The following is a 15,570-nucleotide window of genomic DNA, read 5'->3' as shown; positions in this document are numbered from 1 at the left end:
TCCCCAGTAGACTTCATGGTATCTTTGGCCCCTCCAGGAAGCTCTTTCTGGGGTGGTTTGGGGAAGCGTTGCTCTGGATGGGGGAGTGTTGTGGTGACTGGCAGTCTGGCTAGGGCAGGAGGGCTTCATCCCTTACACTTCCCCTATGAACGGTCAGACCCTGGGTTAGGCTCATCTCATGGAGAGCTTGGTTCCACAGCCAGACCAGACCCCATCTCGCCCCTGCCTGGGGCCTGGGCTCTGTGCCAGCACTTCCTAAGGAGCGCAGCGGGCTGAGTGACCAGTGGCCCTGCTTCTTCTTTGCTCGCTTCCTGCTTGTGCCTTTGAACTGCCTTTGGTCTGCCCCTATTCCCAGGGTGGTCTGGGCCTGGGCAGCCCCCAGTTAAAATTACAAGAACCCCAGGGCTGAGGCCAAGCCCCCTTTGCCCGCCACATCTCTTATGCTGGCCGGGGAGTCCCCTTATGCAAGGGCTATTCCCAGGAGCAGTAACAACCCCCTTGTGCTGCCCAAGTGCCGTGACCCTTCTGGCACGAGCGATTGCTGGGGAACGGTCCTTGATGGAGCTGGCTCCTCACTGGCTCATGGCTTTGACGATCAGGACTAAGGCCTTGATCTGGCAGTGGCAGCATGAAAACCAGAGCTGCGTGCTGAGCGTGATCGATGAAAGCACTGAAAGGCCCTTGCGAACAAGAGACCCAAGCTGAAAGCAACTGGAGTCCCAGCCTGACGCCCAGTGCACAGGACCTCGGGTGGGTGTGGGTCACAGGACTGAAATATTAACTTGGGGGGGCGGGAGGGGGATGCCAGTTGTCTGAAAGACGTCAGCCACACAGGCAGTTGTACTGTATAGGCTGCTGCGTGGGGTGGGGTGGAAGGAGAAGAATGCCCCCTTGGAGTGACGCCTTGGAAAGGAGCAGCAGGGAAACACCCTGCCAGCAAGATCTGCGGGGCTGTGGACAGGCCTGCCGGGGAGGTGGTGGGAATGTCTCCCATGGGACCCTGCAGCTAGACTGGACAGAGAACAACTCTGTCTCCAGCCCAGAGAGCTGGACTAGATGGGACCTAATGGGTCTCTTCCACTCTACAGCATCTTCCCTGGAGCCCTGATCTCTAGGGGCCAGGGTATGCTACCATGCTGAAGAGCTCCTTATTAGACAGCTCCCTGCCTCCGCCCCCCAATACTCCTTCAGTGCCTGCAGCCAGCCCTGCCTGCAGCATAAGCGATGGCAGTAAGGGAGAGACACCCCACCTCCCACCCCCCCGGAAGTCACTGCAGTCTGAGCATCTCCAGTTGGGGCTCAAACATTGGGCTCAGGCCTTTTGCTGTTCTGTAGCCCCCAGCTCCAGCAGCACAAGGCCCATGCAGGAGACACGTCCTGCTGTAGACATGCTCAGCAGTCGTTTTGCCCTTTGGTCTTTGTGGCCGAGGGAAGCAGGTCAGGCGTGTGAGAGGCCTTGGCCAGATGGCAGGGCAGGCATGGGGCTGTCTGTGGACTGGCAGCTGAGCACTTCCTGGGCAGCTGCATGCAACCGTGCCCCTTGGGAGTCTACCTTCTCCTTGCCTCTGCCTTGACTAAAGTCTAGCCGTGGGATCAACCTTGGGAGTCCCAGGGCCCAGCACCTGGGGATGAACGGGGCGGGTCATGGGGGGCTGAGTGAGAAGTCCTGGCCTCTGCACTGAGCTTGCAAACCCTGCAGTGCCCAGTTGGTGCCTCCAGCTTTGCTGGTCCTGCACTGGGAAGTGCCCATGATGTCGTCCCTGCTCCTCTTCTCTCTGCAGTTCCGCGAGAACCTCCAGGATGTGCTGCCCTACCTTCCCCATCAGGACGACTACTTCCTCTTGCGCTGGCTCAGAGGTAATGGGGGCTGGAGGGAGGGGGGAGATGCGGTGTGGAGCCAAGCTAGCCCTAGCTGCCCCCCCAGCACCCAGGCCCTTGAGCCAAGATCAGCCGCAGGCACTGAGCCACTGCTAGAGCTTTCTTGTTGTTCCCACTCCTGTGAGACAGGAAGAAAATGGACGGGCCTGATTTTGCCTGGGGTGTTTTAGGTTTGTCGCGTAGAGGGAGTGGGGCGTGTCACCACTGAGCAGGGAAGGGGGGAAATGCCTCCTTGGGCACAAGAGGAGGGAATGGCGGGGAGGGGGAGAATGCCCTTGCTGAGCCCCGGGGAGGAGGGGGAAGGGGCAATCCCTTAGCACCACAGGGGCACTCATGAGCTTTTGATGTAGGATTCAGACCCCAGGCTCCAAGCAGCCCTGGGATGTCGTCTGAGTGCAGTGGAAGATGGTTCAGGTGTGGGAACTGGATCAGAGGAGGGAGAAGCTGCTCTTTTGTCTGGGGCAGCTGCGGTTTTGGGTTATACACAAACCCTGTGAGCAGGCACAGGGAGCTAGCCACGTTTCTTGGTTGCATTAGCTGTGGCCCGAGCCAGCCCTGCAGCAGGGAACCCAGAGGGGAAAGGGCTAAGAGCTCAGCTCTGTGAGAGGTCTGGGCCCTGGCCATGGCAGAGCCAGCCTGCTCTGTCTGGAGCATGAATGGGCTGTCTTGGCTTGTGGGGGCACATGGCTTCCTGAGCACCCAGGCCTGAGTGTTTCCAGCCCTGCTGCTCCTCTCACATGGGGCCTTAGTCCTGGAGGGATCCCCAGGTCTGATTCCCAGCTGGGGGCACCAGTGGGACACTCCACAGTTACAGCCAAGCAGGGAAGAAAGACTAACAGCATCCCAGTGGCAGCCATGACATCTTTGCCTTTGAGTCACAAATGGGCAGGGAGCGCATCCATATGGGGAGGCAGGGAAAGGGCCTGTCCCTGTGGGAGAAGAGCAGGGCCTTGGCTGCCAGGGTGCACATCTCTCTGCAGCGTGAAGATGGCTCTGTCCTGTCAAGGAGCTTTTATTTCCCTGGCCTGGACCTCCCCTCCCCTGCAGGTGCATTCTGGATGGCTCTGTGCCATCTGCAGGAATCTGGGTGGGTTGGTACAGATCAGGCCGATATCACAGGCCGGATAAGGGGCCTTATCTTGGCGGGGGGGTGGGGCAGTGAACTGTGAGCTCTGTTATCACAGAGAACTCCCTCCCTCCCACTTTCTCCTGCTATCTGTATTGAAAAGTCCAAAATTCAGAGTCTTGTCCAGCCCTGACCTGGGAGATTTCTATCCCCCTGCACAGAGGCCAGGCAATGCCAGATCCAGGGCAAGTCCCAGTACAAGGGGCTCTGTGGGTCCTGTCTGCTTGGCCTCTGTGCTAGGGGGAGGCTTCTAAAAGCACAGAGGGCTGCAGGTGCCTACCTCTCCTTGGCTGGCCCATCCACCCTTCCTACCTTTGCATATCTCCCCCATCGGCTCTGACCTCCCAGGCTCTCACTGTAGCAGGCCCCAAAGAGAGGCCCTCCAAGATCAGGATCTTTCTACTTGGCCCCATGAAGCCAGGACCCTAAACACACCCACAAGGCCCTGAGATCACTGCTCTGGTCTAAGGGTGTGTGGAGTACTCCCAGCACTGAGAGCAGGAGGGGCTGGGGGGGGGGATCAGTCCGTCCAAGCAGTGGGCTGCTTTTAGTTTATGGGTGGAGGGTCAGCTCTGTAAGCACCCAGCTGGACAGCATGGGCCCAGGCCGCTTAGCCCCAGATTTACATTGTTCTGTCATTAAAATACAGGGCTTTTTACAAACCTCAGTGTTGGGACCAGCATTATAGCAAAGGGAACTCCTTCCTCTGCAGTCTCTGGGATCCACTCAGACACCAGCGTAAACCAGCTGGCTTAGGACTCCTGCTTCCTATGCCAGAGGTCATGGGTTCAAATCCATCTGCTGTCATGGGGGTGTGGAGGGGGAGAAGAGTGCATGACTGGGACAGTAACCTTAGACGCAAGCTGGTGAGTGTGTGTGAGGGCCCCCTCCTCTGCCTGACCTGCAGCTGATCTGAGTCTGATGTAGCCCCAGCTAGGGGGCTGAGGCTCTTTTGCTCAAGCTGCAGCAGCTCATGTTCTTAGCTCAGGAGGCTACCTGTGGGCTGGTCAAGATGGCGGCTGTCACATAATGATCCACGTATGAGGTTGGGTCTTAACACATGTTTCTACAAAGCCAAGTATTCTGCAGTACTGGTTCCGTACCCTACAGCACTGGTGCCAACCCCATGTGTTAAACAAATACTAAATTAAAAAACACAATTGCCTTCAAAATCACGAGACTTCATGAGCTCTCTGAGCAACTAGGTGGCTGAGGTAATATCTCACTGGATCAATGTATTGCGGTGAGGGACAAGCTTTCAGGCTTCCACACAGCTCTTCCTCTATGCAAGCTCAAAAGTGTGTCTCTCCCACCAACAGACGCTGATCTAACAAAAGATATTCCCTCATCCCCTTTGACTCTCCAGCGTCCAACACGTCGGCAGGACCAACCCGTCTGCACCACCCCTGCATCCAATCAACTTTCTGCTTCTTTTGCTTTTGCCGTCTGCTTTCAGAGCCTTTAGAGGACATTGGGGTCTGAGTGTCGGGCTATTCTCCACAAACCCAAGGGCCAGAAACTTACTGTATTTTCCACTGAATGCGTCCGATGAAGTGAGCTGTAGCTCACGAAAGCTCATGCTGAAATAAATTGGTTAGTCTCTAAGGTGCCACAAGTCCTCCTTTTCTCTTAGCGAATACAGACTAACACGGCTGCTACTCTGAAACCTTACTTAGGTGTAAAAAGAAAAGGAGTACTTGTGGCACCTTAGCGACTAACCAATTTATTTGAGCATGAGCTTTCGTGAGCTACAGCTCACTTCTCGACTCCGGAGGCTGGGACTTGCTGACAAGTCACCGACTCGCATGAGCTCAGGGATAAAGCCCAGACAGTTGGGGCACTGCCCCGGCAAACGCGGCAGGGCTTGGGAGATAGCTGCAGAGCTTTTTCTTAGGGCAGATTCGCCCCCTTGACAAGCTCCCACGAAGGCTCTGCCTGTTGGACTTTACAAAGCAGCTAAGCACTGTGATTGGAGACAGGGCAAGAGACGGAGCTTTCTGTGATAAAAGGAGCTCACTGTTCACCCTCTCTCCCGCAGAGGTGAGGTAAAGCTGCTCTGGCACAGAACCCAGGGGATTTAAGCCCTAGCAGCCCCTCCAAGAGAGATCATAAAGGGAGCTATTAAGGGGGGAGGGGTGTTGCAAAGCCTTTGATCTGTGCACTCCTGCACCACAGGCCAGTCTCCTTCCCTTGAGCCTGGGTGGTAGGGGGCTTATTCCTTCATGCACTTACTTCCCTGGTCCTTCTCGCATGAACAGAGAGCAACAATACCCAAAGTCCAAAGGTGCAAACAATTCAATGTTTATTGGGGGGAGCTTCCAGCAAGCATGATTCCAGTTTCCTTCCTTAGTGTCCCCCTTCCCAGCTCTGACACCACAGAGCCTTACACTTGTGCCCCTGTTCCCATTCCTGACCTTAGCCAAACATGATTCCAATTCCCCCCCCCATTCCCTGTTTCCATTCCCCCCCTTACTTCCTGATTGACTGCAGACTATATAGTAAAATTTGAGTTCTGCTTAGTTATACCTTAACCTATCATTTTACTGAAATTTAACTAACCAATCCTAACATATTGTAACATGATTATTTAACCAATTATATCCCACCACCTTAATTAGTTTACACTCAGCAAAATTAATTATACAGCAGACAGAAACAATCACAGAACCAGACAGAGACCATGCAAATAAACAATAGCAAAGTGGGAACTATAATGACAAAACAATACAGAAGTGAGGATTTCACAACTACATCTATAAAGACATAAGGGTTTCCCAGCTGTGTCTATTGATAAGTGAGTTCTTGCCAGACAGGATGCTATCAAACTAAGTTTCCTTTTACAGCTTCTAGGCACTTCCCTTTCTCTGGAGGCAATAGGCATTATCAGGACAGGAGTGTATCCTAACAGCTCAATGGCACCTTATTTCAATGTGACTAGGTTGGAATGTGAGGAGGTGACCGGTCGCTTCCCAGCTTATGGCTGCCTCTGCTGCTTAGCCAAAGGCCTTAGCCTAAGAACAGGGCCTCAGACTGTCACAGTGAGAGAAGGACCTTACACTGGCAGACAGTTGATTTTGATTATCTCTTTTGTACCTCTATAACTAGCCAAGTGATAAGAATACACCTAAATTCTTAGAGTACAGGCCTTTACAGACAGGCCTGAATATCTACATCCTAACACTGGGGTTAGGCTCCAGCTTCTCCTCCTAAGGAGCGGAGCCTGCTGGCTGGGGGTGGGGGGAGAGGGGGCTCCAGCATGGCATTGGGGAGCACAGGCCACTGGCTGCATAGAGGTGGGAGATCACTGTGCAGCTTGCCTCCGGGACACGGACTCAGCAGTGAGGCTGCACCCAACCCTGACATAGTGCAAGGCCTGGGCCTGTCCCAGAAACCACCTCAGGGCCCTGCCCCTCTGTGCCAGGTTCACCAGATGTGGGCAGGCAGGCACAGCAAGGCCAGGCTCCAAGTGTGGAGGGCCTTAATGTGGGGGAATCCAGGTGTGAGTAGAGAGGGTTCTGTGTAGGGCAATCTGGGTGCAGGCGGCTCACTGGGGGATTCGGGTGTAGGGGGGATCTGGATGGACAAAGGATTGTTGAGGGCTTCTGGGTGCAAAGGGACTCTGCAGGGGGGTCCAAGTGAAGGTAATTGGGTCTCAGCAGGAAGGGTGTCTGGGAGGGATAGAGCTCAGCAGGGGGGTTTGGGTGTAGGGAGCTCAGTGTGGGGGTCCTCATGCTGGTGGAGTAGGGCTCAGTGGGGTGGGGATCCAGGTGCAGCTGGTTGGGGCTTGGTAGGGTGGGGGTACGGGTGGGTTGTTGGGGTGGTGCAGGGTGAGTGGGGCTCATTGGGGGGGGTTCTGAGTGCAGAGAGGTGAGGCTCAGTGGGAGGGTCTGGGTATGAGGGGGTCTGGATGCACGGGGGTTGGGTGGATGGGTTAGCAGCTCCCTGTTCAGGGATCCCCCCCTGCAGCTGAGGAGCAATAGGTACAGGAAGCGCACGTGGGTGTGTGTTTGTGGGGGAGGGGGGGCAGTTTGCAGAGCTTCCTACAGCTGGGGGAGAAATCTGGGGGTGGGTCTGATGCAGGGGAAGAGGAAATTCTGTCCTGCCCAGCCCAGCGCAGGGTAGGAGGCACCAGCCAGGTCTTCCCCAGTCCCACCTCCTACCCTGCAGTGATTTACCGCTCTGCCGGCTGCCCTGGGCACCCGACACATACTACTGAGGAGAGTCGCTCTTGTGGCTTCCCTTTGCCTCTGTCATGGAGTGTAGGGCAGTCAGGGCCCTGCACGCCCCACTTCCTGCAATTCACCATGACCAACAGCCAGCCAGTAAAACAGAAGATTTATTAGACGACGGAAACACACTCTAAAACATAGCATGTAGGTACAGAAAACATAGCTTGTAGGTACAGGGGATTGTTGGGGGCTTCTGGGTGCAAAGGGACTCTGCAGGGGGGGTCCTCAGTCAGATGCCTCTTGGGGAGTGGGGAGCCCAGACCCAGGTTCTGGGCCTCCCCCCATCTCCCCAGCCATCTCCAAACTGAAACCCCTTCCTGCTGCCTCACCTAGCCACACCCCCAGCCTTTGTCCAGTTTCCCAGGCAGAAGGTGTCACCTGGCCCCAACCCGCTCCTGGGCTCAGGTTATGAAGGGCAGCCACCAATGCTGGCCATCAAGATCATCCCTCAGTGAAGTCACACCCCTATTTCCCATCACCATCTAGTATTGGTGCAGTACCGCAGGGAAACAGAGGCACGCCCTGTGTTAGCAGAAGACAGTAAACTAGTAAAACTCCCATGCAAAATTACCAGGTTAATATTCCCTACTCCATCACAGCTTCCCTGGCAGAAAGTCATTTTTCTGCAGGGAAGCAAAGAAATCTGTGCGGGACATAAATTCTGTTCATATGCAGTGGTGCAGAATTTCCCCAGGAGTATCTTATAGGGGAATCGCCTGGTTTCTGCTCAGGTGTGTCTACTTGGTAACTAAGGTTGGCTGGTCCGAGGCCTCTAGCTCTTAAAGGGGCATGCCATCCTAATCCAGGCCCCTTGCTGGTCCCTGCATGTATCAGACTCAGAGCTCCTGGCTTCCATGACTGGAAAGCATGGCCTCCTGTTGGTTCCTGCTAGCTCTGCAGAGCTAACTCAGCTGAGGGAGATGGAGTCTATTCCATCCTGTGGAACCTCAGCAGAACTGTCCAGCAGTCAGTGACTTCTGCACAACTCCCTGCTGGCATCACTGGCTGCAGAATAATAATGGGAAGGAGCTTTTCTCTTGCAGGTCTTTGGTTTGGATGCAGCCCAGGTAGTGGTGGTGGGGATTGGAACTCATCAGCATCTGATGGTAGGCAGGTGGCTTGTGCGCAATGAGTTGGTGGGTCTCAGCCCAGTGTGCAGCAGGCAGATATCCACATAAAACAAATTGCCACCCTAGCTGGTGCTATTCACTCCAATAGTGGTAGCTCAGCTGAGAAGCCATGGACTGAATGGGTCACGTGGACTGATCCCAGGAGTTCAGTCCCTCTGGTTGAGGGGCCAGGAACAATTCGGGGGCTGATTTTTCCCTGCTACTCCTGTACCTTACTGGCGCTGTGCTCCAGCCTCCAGTGCTGCCCTGCTGGCATCGTTCACCAGCAGGAACTCCTTGGGGCAAGCTTTTCAGATGGGTAATAACAGAATGGGCCTGGCCATGAGCATAACCTCCCCGTTCTGTTGCAGCTCGATGTTTCGACCTGCAGAAATCTGAGGCCATGGTCCGCAAGGTAAGAGAGCCTCCCAACCCCCATTCCTGGGGTTTCTACATCCCAAAGAGGGGGTGGGGGAGAGAACAAAAACAGTCCCCAAGCCCTATGCCCTTGCACTGCCCACCCCTCTGTACACACATGCTGATTCCAACAGGATCCAAGCCCATGATCCCATGTGTGCAGCCATTGATAAACCTGCCCAGGCCCCCTAGCTACATGGCAGGCACTCCCAGCCTCTGGTTCCACAGAGTCCTGCTTACACCAGAAGTCTTTGAAGTATTTATTTAATTGATTGCTCTTATCTTATATTTTAAACAAGATATACATTCCTTCCCTCTCTTCCTCACTTCCTGCTGCCCCACCCCCTCACCCCAGTACACCCCTTCTTGTCACAGAGTCACAGGGGGTTTAAGGCCAGAAGGGACCACCTGCTGTTCCAGCCCTGAGTCCCCAGCACAGTGCAGAGGGTGCACTTCAACCCAGCCTGCTGCTCCAGCCTCACCCTCCACACACACCCAGCTCTGCTGATGCCCCACAGTCTTGATGTGCAGCCCCCTGCTCCCTCCCCAATTCCAGTCCTGAGTTCCTCTTGGGCAGAAGCTGTCACTTACATGTAGGATCTTTCCCGATGCTGCAGCTGTGTAATCCATACGTCGCTCCCAGCCTTGCTGAGTTTTGTTCCACAATGTCAGTGTTTATCGGAGGAGGGTGGAAGACGTACACAGATTGCTGTATTTCCTGTCCCTGTCCCTGCTTGAAAGTGACCCAGACTGTTTCCCCCCCATTCTCAACCACTCCCCTCTGGTTTGTTTTAACAGTACCTTGAGGTTCGGAAGCACATGGATGCTGACAACATCATCAGCTGGCACCCCCCGGAGGTGAGTCCCCATTTGCCCTCTCCCTCCTGTCTTCAGGGCTGGATTTCCGCACCTGTTCTGGGTGTGGCCTGTGAACAGCTGAGCTTAGTGGAGGGAATCTAAGGCCTGTGTCTCTTCTGTGCAGGTGATTCAGAAGTACATGTCTGGGGGGATGTGTGGGTATGACCAGGATGGCTGTCCCGTCTGGTATGAGATCATTGGGCCCCTCGATGCCAAAGGCATCCTCTTATCAGCCTCCAAACAAGATCTGCTCAAAAACAAGTACCGTGACTGCGAGATGCTGCTGCAGGAGTGTAACAAGCAGACCCAGAAGGTGAGACCTCACTGCCTCCATGAATCATTGTCATCTGGGCCTGGGGAGCCCAGGGCAGGAAGGAGCCTGTAGGAGCGGCCAGGGGCTTTCTGTCTTGAGATCTAGGGTCCTAAACTGGAGTAGGGCTCAGGAGAAACCTGCATTCGGACTTGGGCTAGGATCCTAGTAACTGAAATGCATTACAGGCTCTCTGTACCAGGGTCACTTTGCCCACCACTGAAATGTAGCCACCTCTGGGATGGAAGAGAGCAGCTGTTTAACAGCACACAGCAACACTGCAGAACATCTCAGAGCAGGTAGTGAAGAAGAAAACAGTGTCCAGTTGAAACAGTGGGTGGAATTCAGGGAGGCAGAATATACGTTACCTGCCTGTGTTGGAATATGCTCAGGACTTCGGGTGTTAACAGCCCAACATGTTGGAACAGCTTTGGAATCTCAGATGGCCCCCTGAAGGACAGGGTCTCCTGCAGTGCCCCGTCACCACGCTGGAGCATTGGGGCCCTAAGGGGGCTTATTCCTTCACTCTCCCACTTTCCTGGTTCTTCTCGCATGAACAGAGAGCAACAATACCCGAAGTCCGAAGGTGCAAACAATTCGATGTTTATTGGAGTGAACTTCCAGCAAGCTAAATACAAGTTCCTTTTTCCTTATTTTCAAATCCCAACTTACTTCCTGTTTGCCCCTAATTTATATAGTAATATTCTTAGCTATACCTTAACCAATCATTCTACTAAAATTTAACTAACCAATCCTAACATGGATTAGCTAACCAATTATATCCCACCACCTTAATTAGTTTACACCCAGCAAAATTAATTATACAGCAGACAGAAGCAATCACAGAACCAGACAGAGACCATGCCAATAAACAATAGCAAAGTGGGAACTATAATGACAAAACAATACAGAAGTGAGGATTTCACAACTACATCTGTAAAGACATAAGAGTTTCCCAGCTGTGTCTATTGATAAGTGAGTTCTTACCAGACAGAAAACTATCAACCTCAATTTCCTTTTACAGCTTCTAGGCACTTCCCTTTCTCTGGAGGTGATAGGCACTATAAGGACAGGATTAAATTCCTAACAGCCCAATAGCACCTTATTTCAATGTGACTAGTTTGGAATGTGAGGATGTGACCATTCACTTCCCAGTTTACGGCTGCCTCTGTCGCTTAGCCAAAGGCCTTAGCCTAAGAACAGGGCCTCAGACTGTCACAGTAAGAGAAGGCCCTTACACTGGCAGACAGTGATTTTGATTCTTTCTTTTATACCTCTAACTAGCCAAGTGATAGGGATACACCTAAATTCTTAGAGTATAGGCCTTTACAGACAGGCCTGAATATCTATATCCTAACACTATACACCACTCTGCCAGGATGACAGGTCATGCAGGGGGTCATGCAGAAAGGCACTATGCCTCAGGGCCCAAGCAGGAAGTGAATAGGAGAAAACCATCCGTCACACAGTAAAACAGAGTCTTGATTGAAGATGGCAGTGTGTTTCCCTGGGACGTTACCCTGCAGACGGCCGGAATGGCGTCCGTCTGAATCATCTTGCTCTGTTCTCTTGCAGCTGGGGAAGAGGGTTGAGACGGTCATGATGATCTATGACTGCGAGGGGCTGGGCCTGAAGCATCTCTGGAAGCCAGCCGTGGAGGCGTACGGAGAGGTGAGGAGGTAGGGCTTGGGGGAGGGGGGTCTCTGTTTACATATTGCTTATTCTCCATCCTGCCGAATGGTTTGGTGCATGGGTTTCCTCAGATCATATGCTTTCCCCCCCCAAGTTCACTTCATGGTGATTTTCATGGTTAGTCCTCAGGTCTATGAAGCAGGCAAATAGATCTTCCCCTCTTTGTTAACAAGCGTCTACAGGCTAAAAGATGTGGTTGGTGGTTCCTTTCTCGGGAAGGAATCCAACTGGACTTTCACGGATTACACTGGCGTTGGCCAGACCCAGCATTATTCTTTTATTGAGGATATGACAGGATCACAGATACCGCAGTAGATGTTTGCACTGAGGGCCTTTCTTTTGGTTATCAGGTTAACTAGCCCAGCTGAGAAAGGATATGGCCGCACTGCAGTCAGCAGGTGCGATTGCAGCATATGCAGATGTAGCTTTGATTTAGCTCGAGTAGCAATAGCAGTGAAGCTGGCAGCTGCTCCAGTGTGTACCCCGGGGGCCTGGGCAAACTAGCTTTGATGTACCTAGATCAAACCTAGCTTGGGTATGCCTTACATGCTGCAATTACACCTCCTGATTGCAGTGCGCACACACCTACATCTTGGATAAGTGTCTGGATTGGAAGGTTGGGCTGGATAGTTTTAGAAGGGCTTCCTGGATGCGTTCAGTGGAGTGTTTGATGTCTTACCTTGGCTCTCCAATCTTCTAGATTTGAGGTGCTTAAGGCTGACTTTGGTTGCTTCTCTTGTTCCTACAAAATCCATGGAGTTTGGGTAGTTTTCCAGTGTTGCCAACTCTCACAGTTTTATTGTGTTTCTTGTAGTCTTTGGTGGTTTTTCTTAAAGCCCCAGCTCCTGGAGTCTTGGGAATATGTGAGAATCTCAGCTCTCATTTACCAAAATAATAGTTTCTGGCCCTTATGGCAGTGGAAAAAAACCTGAACCCTAAAGGCTCAAAGAAACACAGAAAGCAAATACAAATAATTCCAAGTTATTTTTTTAAATCTCATGATTTTGGGAGATCTCACTCTTGACTGGTTGGTCATACTGACAGTGTCTTCCAGCATAGCTGGTTTGGAATGATTCTGTTTTATCCTTCAATACTGGCCAATCCCCCACCATTTGAAAAATCATGTCGGGGCCCCAAAACCATGAGATTGCTGTAGAAATCGTGAGATATGCTTTCCCCTATGGTTGTGGGGTTCTAATAAGCATGGAAAGGCTTTAACGGTGTTATTCTTTCGGGGTCAAATTCCACCCCATGCAGAGGGCTATTGCTTAAGGCCTGGGCACTGCATGAGTCTCGCTTCAGCCCTACAGGTGCTATAGCCCTCTGCACAGGGGTAAATTTCCTCCTCTCTGCAGACGTCATCTGGTGACCCTGCCGTGGGAACCCTTCACGAGCAGGTTGTGACACAACAGGCACGCCTAGCCTCAGTTTCCCTTTCAGTATCCCTGAAAGGAATATTGTCTCTCAGCGTGTACTACCAAGCCCACCTGTGTAGCTTGCTCACATACACCAGTGCAGTAGTTCCCCTAAAGCCATTCTCCAGTGTGCACAGTAAACACAAAGGTGCCGTGGTTTCTCCATTCCCCACTCCAGGGGAATCACCACCATCCACCCACCAACTCCATAGCAGCACATTGTTCCCAGTTCCTTTCACCCCCGATGCAAGGCCCCGCTCTCCAGGCCATCCACTTGAGAGTGGCCAGTCTCCACAGCCCCCATCAGGTGTCCCCAAGAGAGCTCCCCAGTGTCCCACTCCCCAGGCTTCCCTGCCAGGGGGGATCGACCCTCCCCCACCAACCCTCTTGAGCCCAGGCTCGACTTCCCCAGATAAGCTGGATCTTCCCCATTTGCCAAGGAGCCACTGCCTGAGCCTTAAACGCCTCAGGGGCCTTGAGCTGTGGCCAGTTCTCGCTAGCAGTGTTCCACACAGCTCTTTCTACCTGCTGCTTCCCAGCCAGCTGGCCAATTCTCCCAGTCCCCTCCCCTCTAGGGCCCAGGTGCCCTCTCTTAAGCCCAGCTGGGGACAGGGAGGGGTCAACTGGCCAGTCACAGGTGCACTGGCCCCTTTTCTCCCCCCTCCCCCCCATGATAGTAGAGCTAGTGAGTTTATGTCCTAGACTGACCCCTCTTTCCTGAGGAGCTGGGATTTGAATTGCTTGTTGGTCCTTTCTCTGTATTTATGACTGGCCTTTGCTCTTTGATTTCTGTTGCTCTCTGTTTCTGGCATGGGCGGGGGGAGATTCAGATTGGGGGACGAGAGGGTCACTGGGGTTTAAAGCAACCAGAACAACTGTCCCTTGGTGCAGAAGCCCTGGAGGGGAAGGAAGAGACTGGGAAGGGCTGTCTCTTATCTGAAATCATTGCAAGCTTTGGATGGGCTATTACCAGCAGGAGAGTGAGTTTGTGTGGGGGGGATGGGGCGGAGGGTGAGAAAACCTGGATTTGTGCTGGAAATGGCCCAACTTGATGATCACTTTAGATAAGCTATTACCAGCAGGAGAGTGGGGTGGGAGGAGGCATTGTTTCATGGTCTCTGTGTATATAATGTCTTCTGCAGTTTCCACAGTATGCATCCGATGAAGTGAGCTGTAGCTCACGAAAGCTCATGCTCAAATAAATTGGTTAGTCTTTAAGGTGCCACAAGTACTCCTTTTCTTTTTGCAAGCTTTGTGCAGGTTTCTGATCTGGCTCTGGGGAGGGGTGTGGGTCTGGTTCTGTCTCCTCCCGAACAGCTGTTTGCTACTACAGCCCAGGGCTGCTGGCGGGGGCTGAGGCAAGGTCCCAGACATGAGGTACTAGGGTTGGCTGGAGGCAGGGAGGGCTTGGGCTAGGTTTCTGTCTCCCTGACTGACAAGCTCTTTTGGATTCACAGCTTCTGTCCATGTTTGAGGAGAACTATCCTGAGACCCTGAAGCGCCTGTTTGTAATTAAAGGTGGGTTTAACCGCAATGCAGGACAAGGCTTGCATGCTTCCCCTCCCCGCCCAACTGTGCAGTTGCATGCACACGCACATACACATGCATGCACACGCATCAATATACATGTGTGAGCTGAGACAGCAGACTTGCATTTGCAGGAGATACTGCATGCATGTCTCTGCCCCCCAAGGGAGAGAAACACAGAACACCCAGTCTGGAGGGTGCTCTGTGCAGACCCTCTATCTTTGCCACCTGGGGTACAGGGATTCAGAGCCCTGGCTAGGATGATTTAGTTGGGGATTAGCCATGCTTTGAGCAGGGGCATGGACTAGATGACATCCTCGGTCCCTTCCAACCCTGATATTCCATGATTCTATGATACCCAGCTGGGGAAGCATGGTTGTTTGTGCCATGGCCCAGTAGGAAACACCACTGTCAGCCCAAGAGATGCACCATGTTGTTGGCCATGTGGTATGTTGTTCTCCCATCTCTATCACATTGGTACAACACTGGCACTCCATGGCAGGGATCGGTGAGAGGCGTGAGGAAGGCATTGCAGATCCCTGGCAGGGGGTGGTGCTGGAGGTGGAAGGCCAGGGTGAGAGGATGGTGTGAAGGATTTCTTGCCCATGATGCTATGTTCTCTCTGTACCATCCTTGCAGCTCCCAAGCTCTTCCCTGTGGCCTACAACCTCATCAAGCACTTCCTGAGCGAAGACACCCGCAAGAAGATTGTCGTCCTAGGAGGTGAGTTTGACCCTGCCCTCTTTCCCTGCCTTGCACCACTGCTTCCAGCCTAGCTCATGGGCCCAAAATGACCAGGCCCCCAGTCCCAGAGCCCCTTTTCTAATGGGAAGTTGCTGCCCAGCCCGAGTCTAACCCCCTCTGCTCAGTGCAGGGACATCACCAGACTGCCGCTTCCTGTGGCCTACTTGATGCCCCAGTCCCACCATTCACAGACAGTTGTTCTGTTTGGGCATGGAGGGCCTCATGATGATCATGATGCTGGGCAGGATAAATGAACCCATTCAAA

General features: G+C 53.1%; 1 protein-coding gene across 3 annotated transcripts in view; it reads left to right on the top strand.

Annotated features, from left to right (window-relative positions):
- SEC14L2 (SEC14 like lipid binding 2) overlaps nt 1–15,570 on the top strand; it is a 43,329-nt gene that overhangs the window by 11,078 nt on the left and 16,681 nt on the right. For 2 of the 3 annotated variants that reach the window (XM_048821294.2, XM_048821291.2), the window contains exons 2-8: nt 1,782–1,857; nt 8,714–8,757; nt 9,558–9,617; nt 9,742–9,930; nt 11,503–11,598; nt 14,492–14,552; nt 15,201–15,284. In XM_048821294.2, coding sequence (XP_048677251.2) covers nt 1,782–1,857; nt 8,714–8,757; nt 9,558–9,617; nt 9,742–9,930; nt 11,503–11,598; nt 14,492–14,552; nt 15,201–15,284 — 610 coding nt within the window. Of the gene's footprint in view, nt 1–618; nt 751–1,781; nt 1,858–8,713; nt 8,758–9,557; nt 9,618–9,741; nt 9,931–11,502; nt 11,599–14,491; nt 14,553–15,200; nt 15,285–15,570 lie in introns of those variants that run through there. The other variant, XM_048821293.2, reaches the window with a different exon arrangement.

The sequence above is a fragment of the Caretta caretta genome, chromosome 15, assembly GCF_965140235.1.
Source record: "Caretta caretta isolate rCarCar2 chromosome 15, rCarCar1.hap1, whole genome shotgun sequence".
NCBI lineage: Eukaryota > Metazoa > Chordata > Testudines > Cheloniidae > Caretta > Caretta caretta.
Note: the sequence above shows the minus strand (reverse complement) of the source record. Positions and strands in the feature narration are given on the sequence as shown.